General features: G+C 44.5%; 1 protein-coding gene across 1 annotated transcript in view; it reads right to left on the minus strand.

Moving 5' to 3' along the window:
• LOC121279061 (piezo-type mechanosensitive ion channel component 2-like) overlaps nt 1–19348 on the minus strand; it is a 1076252-nt gene that overhangs the window by 400283 nt on the left and 656621 nt on the right. The window contains exons 6-7 of the mRNA XM_041189919.1: nt 2407–2614; nt 1973–2186 (exon numbers count right to left, since the gene is read on the minus strand). Coding sequence (XP_041045853.1) covers nt 1973–2186; nt 2407–2614 — 422 coding nt within the window. The remainder of the gene's footprint in view (nt 1–1972; nt 2187–2406; nt 2615–19348) is intronic.

Consider the following 19348-nt stretch of genomic DNA (forward strand, 5'->3'; position numbering starts at 1 on the left):
CAACATCCTGGGGGTTACCATTGACCAGAAACGAAACTGGACTAGGCATATAAATACTGTGGCTACAATAGCAGGTCAGAGGCTAGCAATCCTGAGGCAAGTAACTCACCTCCTGATTCCCCAAAGCCTTTCCACCATCTACACAGCACAAGTCGGAAGTATGACGGAATATTCCCCGCTTGCCTCTTTGAGTGCAGCCCCCACAACAATCAAGAAGCTTGTCACAGTCCAGGACAAAGCAGCCTTCTTGACTGGCACCACAGCCACAAATATTCACTTCCTCCACCACCAACACACGGCAGGAACAGTGCGTACCATCTACAAGATGCACTGCAGGAATTCACCAATGTTCCTTAGACAACACCTTCCAAACCCACAAGCACTACCATCTAGAAGGACAAGGGCAGCAGATAGATGCGAACATCACCACCTGGAAGTTCCCCTCCAAATCACTCACAATGCTGACTTGGAAATATATCACCGTTCCTTCACTGTCGCTGGGTCAAAATCTTGGAACTCCCTCTGTAACAGCACTGTAGGTGTACCTACACCACATGGACTGCAGTGGCTTGAGAAGGCAGCTCATCATCACCTTCTCAAGGGCAACTAGGGCTGGGCAATAAATGCGGACCCAGCCAGCGAAGCCTACATCCCGTGAATGAATGAAAAAAATTGGCTCTCCTTTCTCTTCTTCCCAATATGCATTAAATCAAACTTCTCTATGGTCTTCTGGACCATTGCACAGTGTGATATGTCCTCCTGACGTTTGCTACTAACTTCCTCATTGTTTACCAAATTTCCATGTTTTGTGTCATCTTTGAACTTTGAAATTATGCTTCCTACACCCAAATTCAGGTCATTAACATATATTAAAAATAATTGATCATAATATCTGCCATTTTATTTTCCCTTAGTCTGAAAAACAACCATTCATCATTTGACCCTTTTTCTGTGTCTTAGCCAAATTTGTTTCTACGCTGAAACTGCCCCTTAAATTTTCAACTTTGTGAAGAAATGTGACAATTTATAGAACATCTTTTGAACGTCTATATATACAACTTCAACAGCACTACCTTGATCAACCGTCTCTGATATTTTCTTGAATAACTTAATCAAGCTTATTAGACTCGGTTTGCCTTTATCAAATCCATATTGACTGTCGTTTATGAACCCAAAATGAACTCTGTCCCCAAGAAAGATCTCTAGGGGCAGAATTTTCTGCTCGTCGGGTGGGGGCGTGCCCGACTCGAACGAGCATAAAATGACGCGTGATGTCGGGTGAACGTCCCATGTCATCGCACAATCGTGCAATATTTCAGCTGGCGAGCACGCATGGGAGTCGGCAGCACACCCACCAACAATTAACAAGCCTATTAAGGTCATTAAAAATCGAGTTGAATTAAATTTTTCCCTGCCCGTCCAACTTTACAGGCCTGCCCACCAAAAGGCCTTTGGGTATTTTGCAAAATCTCAACCATGGGCGGGATGAGGTTTCGATCCATCATTAAAAAATTTAAAAATTCTCAAACTAATTTCTAACATGTCTGACAGAGCCACATGAGAGGACATGTTTTTAACATGTTTAAATTTTTTCTTTTTTATTTTTCAAAATCTTCATCCCCCTGGGGCAGCTCTGTGCCTCAGGGGGGTTTTCCTGTGCACACCCACACACATGCTTGCCCTCCCCCACCCACACAGGCAGCACTGAGCGCTGCAGCACGCATTCACACCGGGTGGGCCTTAATTGGCCTGGCAATGTGAATTCGTGGTCGGACCCTGATCGCAGGTGGCAGTCAGGCTCCCGACCACACCCGCTCACCCCCACTGAGCCCACCCAACGAGGGCAAAATCCTGGCCTAGAAGTTTCTTGACACTTTAAAAGGTTACATACATGAACGTTGATCTTATTTATCTATGGATTAAGAAATCATTATATTAATATACTTAAAGCATAGTCTAACTGCAGCCTTACCTTGCATAGAAGTCACCAGGTGGAATGATTTCCTGCAAGAACTGCAACTGGTAAAGATACAGTCCAATTAGGTGTCCTGCACTGAATATGGCCATTAATACACACAAACAGCTGAATATCAGCGGATCAAACTGTTTACCGCAGGACCACCAAGTACACAACCCCAAAAATACAAAGAAGTATACTCCTGAGGTCAAAGATGGTAGCATTATACCTGCAGAAAGAAAAGCACTGTTATTAAAGTCATCAGAGTTGCGTGGAGGGGTGGGAGAAGTAGAGAGCGAATGATAGTACTTCTTAATCTATATTTGCCTAAATTTAATAATAGATGCCCGCTGCATATATAAAGCAGAACATTGCTTTGGAGGAAAAGGAAATCACCTGTTTATAAATGGCACAAAGATTTAATTTACTATAATTATAACAGTACAAACCTGTTAAACCAAGTAAAATGGTAACAACTACTTTTCCAGTGGTTGCTATAATATTGCCAATAAATTCTTTTAATTTCGATGCGTATGTTGCAATTCTGCGAAGAATATTTTGTTTATTTCCCTCTTCTTCCACCTCTTCAGCTACATCTGCTACCTCAAAATCTTCCTCATAAATGAATGCATCAGCCAGTTCAAGCTTTTCTTCATCCTGTAAAAAAAAATTGCCTGCAAGTCTTTAACAGTTCAAAAATCTCTTATAACTCAATATTGTAATTGTGCTACCTAGTATGAAACTAAACTATACCAAGTAGGATGGTCTGGAATTTGATCCCTGATGTGTGCTGGCTTGGCTGACCTGAGCAATTGCAGTTGCCACAATTGACTTCAGTGCCTTCGATTTTCTGACATTCTGCTCTGTGGGATAGTTTGTTGACGCTCCTATCAAGGTTTACGCAGTGAGAGTAGCCACGTTAGTGAGGTATGAAAAGTTGCTGGTGATACACTTAACTATTCCTAGCCAAAAGTAGTGCCTTCAAGACAGTAGGGAAGAAAAGTGAAAAAAAACTTTATAAAGGAACCCATTAGCTTTTGAGGGGGTTAATTTTGTTGTTACTCCACAATCTTAGTGACTTATAAGACAGTACTATGCTTAAAACAAAGAAGAAACTTGACTCAAATCAAGAGATACTTAGATTTTTTTTAAATTTCAAGAGATAAAATATTTGTTTATCAGACAATTCCTGTTTAGTAAACAGTCACTAAAAGCACTTCTATTTACCAAGTATTTCTGTGACTAATCCATTTGTTCCTATGGTGGGGAATTCCCTGAATTGCTGCTGTTCATCACAGTAACTTTCCTGGAAGTGGAGTGGACTCCCCGCTTACATAAAAGAACAGAGTTTCTATGGATTTCTGTTGAAGTTATGGCAAGCAGCCTGGAGGACATTATTGTGTTAGCTTTTTTAGTGAAAAGGTAGATATGAGTAAACAGATAAGCATGATATGCTAGACTTTACTTGTAAAAATGACTCCTGAACTGACATTCAAAGCACATGCGAAGGAAGATAAGATTCATCAATTTCAGCACAGGACTTTACAAAAAGAACAAACTAATTATATAGTGTTGTCCACAAATAATGCAACAACAATCCACAAGGTTATACAATGCATTTTATCAAAATGTAATCATACACATGCATATGTAATATTCTTCCATAAACTGTGCTCTACAAACTTCAACTCATTCAAAATGCTGCAGCTGACAACTCTAACTTGCATACAGTTTCAATTTTCCACGGTTCTGTTCTCTCCAAGCTTCATTGGCAATTTGTGCACTGGCAAGTTGACTTCAAAATTATCACCTCCATTTTAAATCTTTCCATGCCTCACTCCATCCTACCTCAGTGATCTCCTGCTGCCAACTGCTCCTCTAACTCTGAGCTTCATCTTGTTCCCAATACCACCATTAGAGACCATTCATTCAATCCCAGGAAAGCTGTGCTAAATTCCTTCAGCCTTACTGCTTCACTCACTGCTTTTAAATAAAACTTTAGAAGTCTTCCCTTTAACCTTGTCTTTCGTCCTCCTTAACTTCACCATTCCTTTATTTTCATCCTACTGATTGATGCCCATAGTGTTATCCTCCTATTGTTGTAATTAGCCTTAGACTGCTTATTTACAACTTTAAGCTTTATGGTCTTAATGGAACATGCCAGTTATACAAAGCTTAATCTTACTAGAGTTAATGCATTGTGTGCTGCATGATAAAACTGTTTATATCCGTATAAAACAACCTATCTTCTGACTTGCCATGAACAACTCCATAGTACAGCTGAAGTAATTGAATGACAATATTGCAATATTGTAATGAGCATGCAATGCAGCTTTTGTATACAAATACCTTTAAAAGCTTCAATTATCATTTGAAGCAATTCTATTACGACATTACACTAATACTAAAATAGTGAGCTGGTTTAACAATAGGTTGATTGCACTGAATGTGTCTGAATTTCCAAATATTTCTCATAAAAGCAAGGTCATAAAATTTCTAGAAATATTATTAACCACATCAATATAAAATGGAATCAATAGCCTGGCACTCCAGTGCTGTTAACCTGTCAGATATCTGAGAAGCCTAGTCCTAAATTAATTTCACAATCTATATCAATCTCAGACAACGACCTTAACTCAAAATTTATAAACAATCAGTTAATACTAAATTACTGTGTTGTAAATAAACTGTCTTTGTAACCTATTATTTATTTTCTCGATTAGCTCTGTTTACCAATTATTTGTATATTTAATGTTTAAGCGCTAATAACTATTATTTTTTAGTTATCGGGCAATTGTTCATGTTCATAATTTGTTCATGGCTTTGTTGCCTTTAATAATTGACAAAAAGAGTTAATTATTTCTTTTAGTTTTTTGTGGATCCAGATGAGAGGCTAGTAGAGTAAGCGTTGATATAATTGAAAGTGGTGATATAAACAGCTGAGAGAGACAAATTTAGGCATTGTTTAATCCTAAACATAGGCTGGGTGGCAAGCCCCAGATGGTTCCTTGACGAGTTAAGGTGAAGGGGTTAAGGGTTCATCTAGTACCCTCGATGAATATTCATGTCAGGTTATTGATCCCAATGTTACAATAATATTGGCACATGCTCCAAAGTATAGTTCCACTAGCAGCAGGACCACGATAACCTATTGTCATTGTCATGTGTTTTTTTAAAATCTGTTCATGGGGATGTGGGCATTGGTTAGGCCAGGGCAGGTTAGGGGATAGGCCTGTTGGGGAGGGTCAGCCAGTTGGGGAGAAGAGGAGGTCAACAAGTCATGGGTGTTTGGGGGATGAGGGCTGTAGGTTGGCCAGCTGGGGAAAGGAGGGGGTATTGGCCAGTCAGGGGGTGGAGGATGTCGGTCAGTTGGGGAGCTGTCAGACAGTCGGGGGAGGGGGGGGGTTGTGTGTCGACCAGTTGGGAAGCGGAGGGGGTGTTAGCTGGTTGAGGGACATGTCATCCAGTCACTGGGTGGGGGATATTGGCCATTCGGGGGGTGGAGGGGTTTTGGCCGGTCAGTGGCGGTGGGTGGGGGGGGGGGTTGCTGTTGGGTTCAGCCAGTCGAGGGGGGAGGGTGTCAGCCAGTTGGTGGATGGGGATGTGTCAGCCAGTTGGTGGGTGAGGGGGTCGCGCATATAGCAGGGGAGTTTGGTCAGGCTGGGCCTGAGGGGGTTAGCCGGGGGTTGGCGGAAGTCCCATGGTGGGGGTGGGCGGTCGGGAGGGAGACCTGTGGGGGGCGGGGGGGGGGGGAGGAGGCATACTGTGGGGAGGGTGGGGGTGTCTGTAGAGTGGGGGGTGTTGAGGCATGATTGGGAAATTTGTAGATGACACAAAAATTGGCCATATAGTTGATAGTGAAAAAGATAGCTGCTGTTCCCAGAATGATATCAATGGTTTGGTTGAGTGAATGGAAAAATGGCAGATGGAATTCAGTCCAGAGAAGTGTGAGGTAATGCATTTGGAGAGGGCAAACAAAGCTAGGGTATACACAATAAATAGAAGGATATTGGGAGGGATAGAGGAAATGAGAGACCTTGGAGTGCAGTCCACATGTCCCTGAAGTTTACAGGACAAGCTGATAGGGTGGTAAAGAAAGCAATTGAATGCTTTCCTTTATTGAGCAAGGTATAGAATACAAAAGCAAGTATGCAATGATGGAACTGTATAAAATGTTGCTGGGCCACAGCTGGAATTTTGTGTACATTTCTGCTGGCCAAATTGCTCTGGAGAGAGTACAGAATAGATTTACAAGACTGTTGCCAGGACTTGAAAATTGCAGCTATGAGGAAAGATTGGACAGGCTGGAGCTGTTTTCCTTGGAACTGAGGATGCTGAGGGGGTCACCTGATTGAATTTTCCAAATTATGTGGGGCCTATATGTTTCCCTTAGCAGATAGGTTAATTGCCAAGGGGCACAGATTTAAGGTGATTGGTAGAAGGCTTAGATGGGACATGAGGAAAAACCTCTTCACCCAGCGGGTGATGGGTGTTTGTAATTCACTGACTGGTTTGGTGGTCGAGGCAGAAACCCTCAACTCATTTAAAAGGCACCTAGATCCGCACCTAAAGTGCTGTAACCTGCAAGGCTACAGATCAATTGCTGGAAGGTGGGATTAAAATGGGCAGCTAGTTTTTTAATTTTTCCATTTTCAACCAGCGCAGGTACAATGGGCTGAATAGCCTCTTTCTGTGCCGCAATTTTTCAATCGTTCTATGGTTCTAACTGAGTCACAGCTTATATAAGTCATAGAATGGTCACAGCACAGAAGGAAGCCATTCAGCCTGTCGCAACCATGCTGGCTCTTTGCAAAAGCAATTCATCTGGTGTTAGTCCCCTGCATTTTTCCCATAGCCCTGCAAGTTCTTTCTCTTTAGATAATGATCCAATTCTCTGATGAAAGGCACAATTGAATCTGTCTCCATCACATTCTCAGGCTCATTCTAGAACCTAACCACTTGCTGCATGAAAAAAATTTCCTTGTTATTGCTTCTTTTGCCAACCACCTTGAATCAGTGTCCCCTGGTTCTTGATCCTTTCACCAATAGGAACAGTTTCTCCTTAGCCACTCTTTTTAGATCACTCATTATTTTGAATACCTCCATCAAATCTCCTTTCAACCTTCTCTTCTCCAATTGGTATGCTCCCAGCTAGTCCAATTGATCTACATAACTGAAGTTCCTCATCCCTGGAACCATTCTTAAGAACCTTGTCTGTCCTTCAAGCTGTCCTGCAGCCTTAAATAATTTGGGCACGTATATCCCCCGTTCCTTTTATATGAGGAACGAAGGAAAGAATTAATTGGGGGTAGGGGGAATTTTTTTAAAAATTCATTCGCGGGATGTGAGCTTCGCTAGCTGGGCCAGCATTTATAGTCTATCCCGAATTGCACTTGAGAATGTAGTGGTGAGCTGCCTTCTTGAACTACTGCAGTCCATGTGGTATAGGTACACCCACAGTGCTGTTAGGAAGGGAGTTCCAGGATTTTGACTCAGCAACAGTGAAGGAACGGCGATACATTTCCAAGATTGTGAGTAACTTGGGAGGGGAACTTCCAGGTGGTGGTGTTCCCATGTGTCTTTTGCCCTTGCCCTTGTAAATAGTAGCGGTTGTGAATTTGGAAGGTGTGGTCGAAGGAGCCTTGGTGAATTCCTGCAGTACATCTTGTAAATGGTACACACTGCTGCTACTGTGCATCGGTGGTGGAGGGAGTGAATATTTGTGATTTGGTGCCAGTCAAGTGGGTTGCTTTGTCCTGGACAGTGTCAAGCTTCTTGAGTGTTGTGGGAGCTGCACTCATCCAGACATGTGGGGAGTATTCTATCACACTCTTGACTTGTGCCTTGTAGATGGTGGACAGGCTTGGGGAGTCAGGGGGTGAATTACTCGTCACATGGCTCCTAGCCTCTGACCTGCTCTTCTGGCCATAGTATTTGTATGGCTAGACCAGTTCATTTTCTGGTCAATGGTAAACCCCAAGGATGTTGATAGTGGGGGACTCAGTGATGGTAATGCAATTGAACATCGAGGGGCAATGGTTGGATTTCCTGTTATTGGAGATGGCCATTGCCTGACACTTCTGTGGCACGAATGTGACTTGCTGCTTGTCAGCCCAAGCCTGGATATTGTCTAGGTCTTGCTGCATTTGTACATGGACTGCTTCAGTATCTGAGGAGTCATGAATGGGGCTGAACACTGTGCAATCATCAGCAAACATATCCACTTCTGATCTTAAGATGGAAAGAAGGTCATTGATGAAGCAGCTGAAGATGGTTGGGCCTAGGACACTACCCTGAGGAACTCCTGCAGTGATGTCCTGGAGCTGAGTGACTGACTTCCAACAACCACAACCATCTTCCTTTCTGCTAGGCATGACTGCAGTCAGCAGAGACTTTTCCCCTTCATTCCCATTGATTCCAGTTTTGCTAGGGCTCCTTGATGGCACACTTGGTCAAATGCGGCCTTGATGTCAAGGGCAGTAACTCTCACGTCACCTCAGGAGCTCAGCTCCTTTGTCCATGTTTGAACCAACGTTGTAATGAGGTCAGGAGCTCAGCAGCCCTGGCGGAACACAAACTGGGCATCATTGAGCAGTTTATTGTTAAGCAAGTGCTGATTGATAGCACTGTTGATGATGCCTTCCATTACTTTACTGATGAGTAGACTGATGGGGTGGCAATTGGCCTGGTTGGATTTGTCTTGCTTTTTGTGGACAGGACACACCTGGGCAATTTTCCTCATAGCCAGGTAAATGCCAGTATTGTAGCTGTACTGGAACAGCTTGGCTAGGGGCAAGTTCTAGAGCACAGGTCTTCAGTACTATTACTAGAATATTGTCAGGGCCCATAGTCTTTGCAGTAACCAGTGCTTTCAGCATAGCTGTTTCTTGATGTCACGTGGAGTGAATCGAATTGGCTGCAGACTGGCATCTGTGATGCTGGGGGCATCCGGATGAGGCCAAGATGGATTATCCACTCCACACTTCAGGTTGAAGTTTGCAGCAAATGCCACAATCTTCAATGCCTTATCTTTTGCACTGATATACTGGGCTCCTCCATCATTGAGGATGGGGATATTTGTGGAGCCTTCTCCTCCAGTGAGTTGTTTAATTGTCCACTATCATTCACGACTTGATGTGGCAGGACTGCAGAGCTTAGATCCGATCCTTTGATTGTGGGATTGTTTAGCTCTGTCTATCACTTGCTGTTTATGCCATTTGGCACACAAGTAGCCCTGTGTTATAGCTTCAACAGGCTGCTACCTCATTTTTAGGTGCTGCTCCTGGCACGCCCTCCTGCACTCTTCATTGAACCATGGTTGATTCCCTGGCTTGGTGGTAATGGTAGAGTGGGGGATATGCCAGGCCATGAGGTTACAGATTGTATTTGAGTACAATTCTGCTGCTGCTGATGGCCCACAGCGCCTCATGGATAGCCAGTCTTGAGTTGCTAGATCTGTTCAAAATCTATCCCATTTAGCACAGTGGTCGTGCCACACAACACATTGAAGGGTATCCTCAATGTGAAGGCGAGACTTCGTCTCCACAACGACTGTGCGGTGGTCACTCCTACTGATACTGTCATGGACAGATGCATCTCTGGTAGGCAGGCTGGTGAGGATGGGGTCAAGTGTGTTTTTCCGTTTTGTTGGTTCCGTCATCACCTGCTGCAGATCCAGTCTAGCAGCTATGTCCTTTAGGACTCGGCCAGCTCATTCAGAAGTAGTGCTACCAAGCCACTCTTGGTGACAGACATTGAAGACCCCCACCCAGAGTGCTTCTCCAAGTGGTGTTCAACATGGAGGAGCATTGATTCATCAACTGAAGGAGGGCAGTATGTTATTTTTTATTCTTTCATGGGATGTAGGTGTCACTAATTGGCCTTGTTCAGAGGGCATTTTTTTTGTGCCTTTGTAGCGGTTTGATGTAACTGAGTGGCCTGCTAAGCCATTTCAGAGGGCATTTAAGAGTCAACTACATTACTGTGGGTCTGGAGTCAGACCAGGTAAGGACGACAGATTTCCTTCCCTAAGGGACATTAATGAACCAGACGGGCTTTTAACAATAATTGACAATGGTTTCAAAGTCATCATTTGACTTTTAATTCCAGATTTTTTACTGAATTCAAATTCTACCATCTGCCATTTTGGGATTCCAACCCGGATCCCAAGAGCATTACCTTGGATCTCTGGATTACCAGTCTGGTGACAATACCATTACGCTATCGCATCCCACCATGATGAAGAATGCTTAAAACTGAGGAGGATGTGAAAGGGGATTGCAATAAGATGTGAGGCTGGAATAATTATGCCAGTTTGATGTGGGGAAAGAATTTGGAAAATGACAAATGAACAAAGGAAAATTACAGGGAAAAGAACAGCTGCTTCACTGAGCCTATAAGATGTAGGAGCAGAAGTAGGCCATTCAGCCCATCGAATCTGCTCCACCATTCAATGAGATCATGGCTGATCTGATAATCCTCAACTCCACTTTCCTGCCTTTTCCCCATAACCCTTGATTCCCTTACTGATTAAAAATCTGTCTATCCCAGCCTTGAATATACTTGACGACCCAACCTCTACAGCTCTCTGCGGTTAAGAATTCCATAGATTCACTACCCTCTGATAAAAAAAATTACTCCTCATCTCTGTTTTAAATGGGCACTTCCTTACTCTGAGATTATGCCCTCTGGTCCTAGACTCACCCACAAGGGGAAACAACCTCTCAGCATCTACCCTGTAAAGCCCCCTAAGAATCTCATATGTTTCAATAAGGTCACCTCTCATTCTTCTAAACTCCAATGAGTACAGGCCCAGCCGACTCAACTCTCCTCATAAGAAAATCCCTCCATCACCAGGATCAACCTAGTGAACCTTCTCCGGACTGCCTCCAATGCCAACAGATCTTTCCTTAGATTAGGGGACCAAAACTGTTCACAGTATTCTAGGTGTGGTCTAACTAGTGCCTTGTATAGCTTTAGCAAGACTTCCCTATTTTTATACTCCATTCCTTTTGAAATAAAGGCCCATATTCCATTTGCCTGACCTATCACCTAATGAACTTGTATGCCAGCTTATTGGGATTCATGCACGAGGACCCCCAAATCCCTCTGTGCTACAGCTTTCTTCAGTCTTTCTCCATTAAAATAATATTCAGATCCTCTATTCTTCCTGCCAAAGTGCATAACCTCACACTTTCCCACATTATATTCCTTCTGCCATGTTTTTGCCCACTCACTTAACCTGTCTATACTCCCTGTAGACTCTTTGTGTCATCCTCACCACTTGCCTTCCCGTCTATTTTTGTGTCATCCGCAAACTTGGTGATCATACATTCATTTCCCTCACTAAGTCATTCATATATATTGTAAATAATTGTGGTCCCAGCACTGACCCCTGTGGTGCTCCACTAGTCACAGGTTGCCATCCTGAAAATGCCCCCCCTTGCATCCCAACTCTCTGTCATCTATTAGTTAGCCAGTTCTCTATCCATGCTAATATACTACCCTCAATACCGTGGGCTCTTATCTTACTAAGTAGCCTTATGTGTGATAACTTACTGATCTTTTTTTGGATATCCAAATATATTACATCTACTGGTTCCCCTTTATCTATCCTGCTTGTTACCTCCTCAAAGAATTCTAATAAGTTTGTCAGGCATGATGTCTCCTTCATGAAGCCATGCTGACTTTGCTTGATTAGGTTATGCATTTCTAAATGCTCTGCTATTGCATCCTTTATAATAGGCGCGAACATTTTATCAATGATAGATGTTAAGCTAACTGGCCTATAGTTACCTGTTTTTTTGTCTCCCTCCCTTTTTGAATAAGGGTGTTAGAGTGGCCGTTCTCCAATCCTCTGGGACTTTTCCAGAATCTAAGGACTCTTGGAAGATTACTATCAGTGCAGCCACTATCTCTGCAGCTATTCCCTTTAATACCCTAGGATGCAACCCATCAAGTCCAGGTGACTTATCGGCCTTTAGCCCCATTAGTTTCCCTAGTACTTTTTCTCTCATGATAGTTATTGCATTTATTACCTCCCCCGCTTTTGCCTGTGATTATTCAGTATTTTTGGTATGCTGTTAGTGTCTTCCACCATGAAGACTAATGCAAAGTATTTATTCAACACCTCTGCCATTTCCTAGTTCCCCATTATTATTTCCCTAGTCTCATTCTCTAAGGGGCCTATATTGACTTTGGCCTCTTACTTCCTTTTTATATATTTAAAGAAGCTCTTGCTGTCCATTTTTATGTTACTTCCTAGTTTGCCCTCAAAGTTTATTTTCTCCCTCTTTTTTTTTGGTCAACTTCTGTTGGTTTTTAAAACTTTTCCAATCCTCTTGCTTACCACTAATCTTTGCCACATTGTATGATTTTTCTCTCACTTTGATACTATCTTTAACTTCCTTGGTTAACCATGGATGGTTTATCCCCTTCCTACAATCCTTTTTCCTCACTGGGATATATCTTTGTCGTGAGTCATGAACTATTTTCTTAGAGGTCTGCCATTGTTCATCAACTGTATTTTCTGCTAAACTCCTTTCCCAGTCCACTCCAATCAACTCTGCCCTCATTTCTTTATAATTACCCTTATTTAGCACAGATGTTTCTGAACTAAGTTTCTCATTCTCAATCAGAATGCTAAATTCCACCATGTTATGGTCACTGTTTCCCAGGGGATCTTTTATTCTGAAATAATTTATTAAACCCGCCGCGTTACACATTACCAGATCCAAAATAGCCTGATCCCTGATTGGACCCATAGCATATTGTTTTAGGAAACTGTCCCGAATACACTCTATGAATTCTGCCAATTTCATTTTCCCAATCTACATGGAGATTAAAGTCACCCATGATTTAATATACTGCCATTTGTACATGCCCTCATTATTTCCTGGTTTATTCTCTGTCCAGCAGCATAGCTACTGTTAGGGGGCGTATAGACTCCTCCCATCAGTGTCTTCCTCCCTTTGTTATTTCTTACCTCCACCCATATGGATGCCACATCTACTGATCCAAGATCATTTCTTGCTATCATATTTATTCCATCTTGTGCTAACAAAGCTACTCCACCACCCTTTCTTTCCTGACTGTCCTTTTAAAAAGTCACATACCCCTGAATATTTAGTTCCCAGCTTTGATCTCCTTGTAACCATGTCTCTGTAATGGCTATAAGATCCTAAATATTAATCTCTATTTGTGCCATTAACTCATTTATTTTGTTCTGAATACCATATGCACTTAAGTAAAGAGCCATTAATTTTACCATTTTCCCCCCTTTGAACCTATTTGCTGCTGTTTTCTTATGTTTGTAAACTCTATCCCTTCCTGTTACACTCTGAGTATCATTACCTGAGTAGCTGCCATGCAATGCCACCATATCCTTTTGCTTTGTAAGCCTACTTATCCCCTCTCCAGAACCATCCCCCCTATCTATTTTATTTAAAGCCCTCTCTACAGCCCTAGTTATTTGATTCACCAGGACACTGATCCCAGCATGGTTCAAATGAAGCTCATCCCACCGGAACAGTTCCCTTCTATCCCAGTACTGATGCCAGTGCCCCATGAACTAATACCCATTCCTTCCACACCAATCCTTAAGCCACACATTTAACGCCTTGACTTTATTTAACCTATGCCAGTTTGCCTGTGATTCAGGTAGTAACACCAAGATTATAACCTTGAAGGTTCTGATTTTTAATTTAGCTCCTAACTGTTCAAATTCTTTCAGCAGAACCTCCTTTCTAGTCCTATCAATGTTGTTGGTACCAATGTAGATGACGACAACTGGGTCCCTCCCCTCCCACTCCAAGTTCCTCTCCAGCTCTGAGGAGATGTCCCTAACCCTGGCACCAGGCAGGCAACACAGCCTTCGGGACTCATGCCCACGGCTGCAGAGAAAAGTATCTATCCCAATTATATTGTCCCCTATCACTACTACGTTCCTATTTCCTCCCCCTACTTGAATGGCTCCCTGTACCATGGTGCCATGGTCAGGTCATTCATCCTCCCTGCAGTCCCTGCTCTCGTCCACATAGCTTGCAAAAACCTCATAACTGTTAGACAATTTCATGGGCTGAGGCACCTTCAATGTTACCCCCTGGGTCCCCATATCTGCCTCACCTGAAGTCACACCCTTCTGTCCCTGATCACAGACCAAATTCAAATTATCTAACCTGTGGGACGTGACTGCCTTCTGCAGCAAATTGTTCAGGTTACTTTCCCCCTCCCTGATGTGGTGCAATGTCTGCAGCTCAGACTCCAGCTCCTTAACTCGGATCCAAAGTTCCTCGAGCTGCAAACACTTACTACAGATGTGTTTGGCCTACATGTGACCTCAGACTAGCAATGTGGTTGACTTTTAAGTGCCTTCTGAAATGGCCGAGCAAACCACTCAATTCAAGAGCAATAAAGGTTGGGAACAAATGCTGGATTTACCAGTGACCGCATCCCATAAATTAATAAAGATAAAAGAAACATGCAGTCATGAATGGTGGTAGACAATTAAAAAACTAACAGAAGGAAGAGGCTCCACAAATATCCCCATCCTCAATGATTGTGGTGCCCAGCATATCTGTGTGAAAGACAAGGCTGATGCATTTGCAACTTTCTGCAGTCAGAAGTGTCGAGCGAATGATCCATCTCAGCATCCGCCTGAGGTCCTCAGCATTACAGATGCCAGTCTTCAGTCAATTCAATTCACTCCAAGTGATATCAAGAAATGGCTGAAGGAACTAGGTACTGCAAAGGCTGTCGACCCTGAATACATTCCAACAACAGCACTGAAGACTTGTGCTTCAGAACTGCCACGTCCCTAGCCAAGCTGTTTCAGTACAGCTACAACACTGGCATCTACCCAGCAATGTGGATAATTGCCCAGGTAGATCCCGTACACAGGAAACAGGATAAATCCAACCCGGCTAATTACTGTTAAATCTTGGTTATCAGCAAAGTGTTGGAAGGTGTCGTCAAAAGTGCTATCACATGGCACTTACTCAGCAATAACCCACTCACCTACGCTCAGCTTGTTTTTTGCCAGGGCCACTCAGCTCCTGACATCATTATAGACTTGATCTAAATATGGACAAAGGAGCTGAACTCATAAAATGAGGTGAGAGTGACTGCCCTTGACATCAAGGTAGCAATTGACTGATTGTGGCATCAAGGAGCCCTAGCAAAACTGAAGTCAATGGGAATCATAGGGAATACTCTCCAGTGGTTGGAGTCATACCTAGCACAAAGGAGCATGGTTATGGTTTGTGAAGGTCAATTATCTCAGTCCCGGGACATCACTGCAGGTGTTCCTCAGGCTAGTGTCCTAGGCCTAACCACCTTCCTTCCATCATAAGGTCAGTAATACTGTTGACTGCGCAATGTTCAGCACCATTCATGACTCCTTGGATACCAAAGTCATCTGTGTCCACATGCAGCAAAACCTGGACAATATTCAGGCTTGGGCTGATAATGGCAAATAACATTCATTCTACACAAGTGCCAGGCAATGATCATCTCCAAACAAAAGAGAATCTAACAATCTCCCTTAACATTTAAAGACATTATTATCGCTGAATCCCCATTATCAATATTCTGGTGGTTACCATTGACCAGAAACTGAACTGGACCAGCCATATCAATACTGTGGCTATAGGAGCAGCTCAAAGGCTGGGAATTGTGTGCAGAGTAACTCACCTCCTGACTCCCCAAAACCTGTCCAGCACCAACAAGGCACAAGTCAAGAGTGTGACGGAATACTTTCCACTCTCCTGGATGAATGCAGCTCCAACAACACTCAAGAAGCTTGACACCATCCAAGCCAAAGCAGCCTGCTTGATTGGCACCTCATCCACCACCCTAGACATTCAGTCCTTCCACCACCAATGCACAATGGTTGCAATGACCACCACTTACAAGATGCACTGCAGCAATTCACCAAGGCTCCTTTGACAGCACCTTCCAAAACCATGACCTCTACCACCTACAAGGACATGGACAGCAGATTCATGGGAATATCACCATCTGTAACTTCTCCTCCAAGTCACTCACCATCCTGACTTGGAATTATATCGCCATTCCTTTAGCGTCATTGGGTCAAAATCCTAGAACTCCCTCCCTGACAGCCCTATGGGTGTACCTACACACATGGACTATCGTGGTTCCAAAAGGCAGCTCACCATCACCTTCTCAAGGACTATTAGAGGTGGACCATAAATGCTGGCCTAGCTGATGACACCCACATCCTGCGGACAAATAAAAAAAAACTATGAGGGTTTTTTTGGGCTGTAACTTCCTCAGAATGGCAATCAGCGTTGGCTTGCCACTCTGTGCCCAATTACTTGCATAAATTTTCTTACGTGCCTATCTTGCCCAACCGTCTGACTCTAGCCGGGTGAGATCCAGGCAGCGCAGCTGTCCTTGAGGCCCAGCGTCCAGTCCCAAAGTGGAGGACATTCCCCCTTTTTTACGGCACTAGCTGCCATAAATAATGAGGTAAGTTAAAGGTCCCACCAAAATTGACAGGCTGGGGATAAGGAAAGTGTCTAAGCTAGGTGGATAGGGTTTGGGGAGCTGGGGGAGATCAGAGGTCAGTGGGTTCAGAGGTCAGGGGGATCGGAGGTCATAGTGGGGATCGGAAGTCGGGGTGGGGTCGGGCCTGTTGGAGGGGATGGTTGGGTCGTGCCTGCCAGTGGGGAGGTGTCGGGCCGGGGTGGTCGGACCTTGGTGGGGGGATGGGGGTGTGGGGGGTGTTCGGTGGGGTTTGGGGGGGCCAAGCCGGAGAGTGAGTTGCGTTGGGGCAGGCCTGCGGGGTGGGGGATGGGGTTCGGGTTAGGTGGGGTATGGGGGTTTCGGATTGCGTCAGGTTGGGCCTGCAGGGCTGTGTGAGGGGGAGGAGTCCTATATGGGTGAGGGGGAATCCCATCGCGGGGGTTGGGGAGTTTGGGAATATGATGGGGGGGCTAGTTAGTTCGGGTCCCCACCCATGTGGGCAGAGGTAGAGGGTGGTGTCGGTCTGAGTCTTTACAACAGTTACCCAAAAGTTAGAACAGGTTTTAATTCTTCTAACCTTTTCTCCATAATTATCGATGTAACCCTGTTGGAACCATCCAAAGTTTACGGTTTATATCGTATTTTCAGTCAGTTCCCAGTGCAGTGCAATTGCCCAGAGGGAGTTTGCACTTCTGGGCAACTGCCATGCAGACTCTTACCTGTGAAGTTCTGAGACAGATTCCCTGGTGCATCTTTGGGGTACCCCCAATCCGACACTGGAGAGTCCGAAGTTACAGCCCAAAGTTATTTTTTGAAGAAGAGTTGGGAAATTATGTACATAAAGAAACAAAATAAGCTGTAAATGTGAAAGTGTGTAATGCTGCCTCTTGCTCACACCCTCTCTCTCTCACACACTCTGAGATGTCCCCTTCTCCCCCAATCCAACCTCTACTTCATCAGCATTTCTCTCAGCCTCTTCCTCCTCTCTCTCTTCCCTCTCACTCACATTCCCTCTCTCACAGACAGAGTCGCTTTACCCACACTGGATTTGCCGACACCATGTTTTCACTCTCTCCTCCAAATCTGTCCATGATAGTGCCAGCCAGAAACAGCTCCCTACCCCACTTTAAAAAAAATACACAATACCAAACAATTGTAAAAAACAAAAAATTCCAAAGGGAGGAAAAGAAGTGTCAATGATCCGTTGACTTCCATGTTCTATGGTTCTGTTCTCAAGAAAATTGTTTCCGTCTCTTTCTCTCTTCAGCTTGGGGTAAAGATCTTTTGCTTTCAATTCTCCTGGGCGGAATCATCCCAGATTTGCTCTAAGTGTGGTAGCAGGTGGGTGAAATGATATTTTACCCACCAGCCGCGATGGTGGGTTTTCAGGCCGTATCGTCCCAATCCCACCACATTATTTATGCCTTCCCAGGAAACATACCACTTTGATGGTGGCTAGGCTGTCATTCATCCGCTCACCATCACCTCACCGCTTCATCATGCTGAGCACCATACTGAGGGAGGAATGATGTGGTACAGGATCCTCATGTGGGTGTCCAGCTGTGCACACACATCTCAGTGCTTCCAGGCCATGACTACTGCAGGGAAGATGCCTACAAAAGGCAAGAGGATTGCAGCCCCTAGGCTTAGCAATGAGTCACTGGAACACTTTTGGATGCCGTGGAGGCCCACCATGATGTCCCCTACCCCCGCTCTGGCTGCAGGATGGGCAGCAGTGTTACCAACCAGGCTTGGAAGGCGATGGCAGCGGTGGTCAGCGCCAATGCCCTGCAAAAGAGGACAGTCACCCAGTGTCACTACAGGATGAATGGTCGCATGTGTTCCGTCAGAGTAACTTACTCTTCACATCACTCTCAACTCACACACTCACAAACCCATCACATCCACAGGGTTCTCACACTCCAAGGAACAACACCACTACTTCTCACACACATCCTCACATCTTTGTCAGGTTCATATCCGCTCAAGCTCATATCCTCATTTCTGTCCATGGCACTGCTCACCACACAAACATTCCATGCATCCTGTTCACACTCTCTCCATCTGTTTTCATGCGGGAGAAGCCTGCTCACATCAGCAGGAAGAGGTCCCAGGCCTGGGGCCCCTCACTCATTTTGAGGAACGTGCCATCGTGCTGACAGGTGATGATGTGGACCCTGCCTGCGCTGACAGTGAGGTTGGCAGCAAACACCCACATGAGGATACTGCACCACATCATCCCTCCCTCAAAGCAACTATGGGTGCTCTATCTCCTGCTTTTGACTCTGCTGCCATGCACTACTTATCTCTACTTTGGTTCACAGGGAGCTCTGCCAAGGGGCCAACACCCTTAGCCAGCCGGTCCCTCAGCTCCATCTACATCCTCATCTACAGCCAAGCGGACTCCTCCTCCAGTGAAGAGATAGAAATAAACAGCCCAGAAGATCCATCACCACAGAGGAAGCAGACGGCCCACAAGTGACTTTGGAGTGAAAAATGTGTGTTTGGGCCTTTCTGAGCCTCGTGCAAGCACTCACATGGATTCTTCACGTTTCACATCTCAATGTCTTGAGCATTTTGAATGCTGCCTGCTGGGGTTCAGTTTCAGTTGTCCATCTGAGCTGACCTGCATCTCAGCCCACGCACTGATCATATTCCCATGATCTCGCCCACCATGACTCTCATTTCACTTTTGATTTGGCAAGCATGTTCTGGTTTCACTGCATTGTGTGCTCCCTGATCTTTTACCCTGCCCCGGTCACCCATTTCCTCTCCCTCATCGCAGCTGATCCCCCTGGCATCACCTTCCAACTCCCCTCTGTTACCTACCAGCCACAACCCTTTTCCTTCGGGGATGTCCATGTGAACATGCACATTTCCTTCCTTCTTGAAAATCCAACCCCCATC

Source organism: Carcharodon carcharias, chromosome 6, assembly GCF_017639515.1.
Source record: "Carcharodon carcharias isolate sCarCar2 chromosome 6, sCarCar2.pri, whole genome shotgun sequence".
Classification (NCBI taxonomy): domain Eukaryota; kingdom Metazoa; phylum Chordata; class Chondrichthyes; order Lamniformes; family Lamnidae; genus Carcharodon; species Carcharodon carcharias.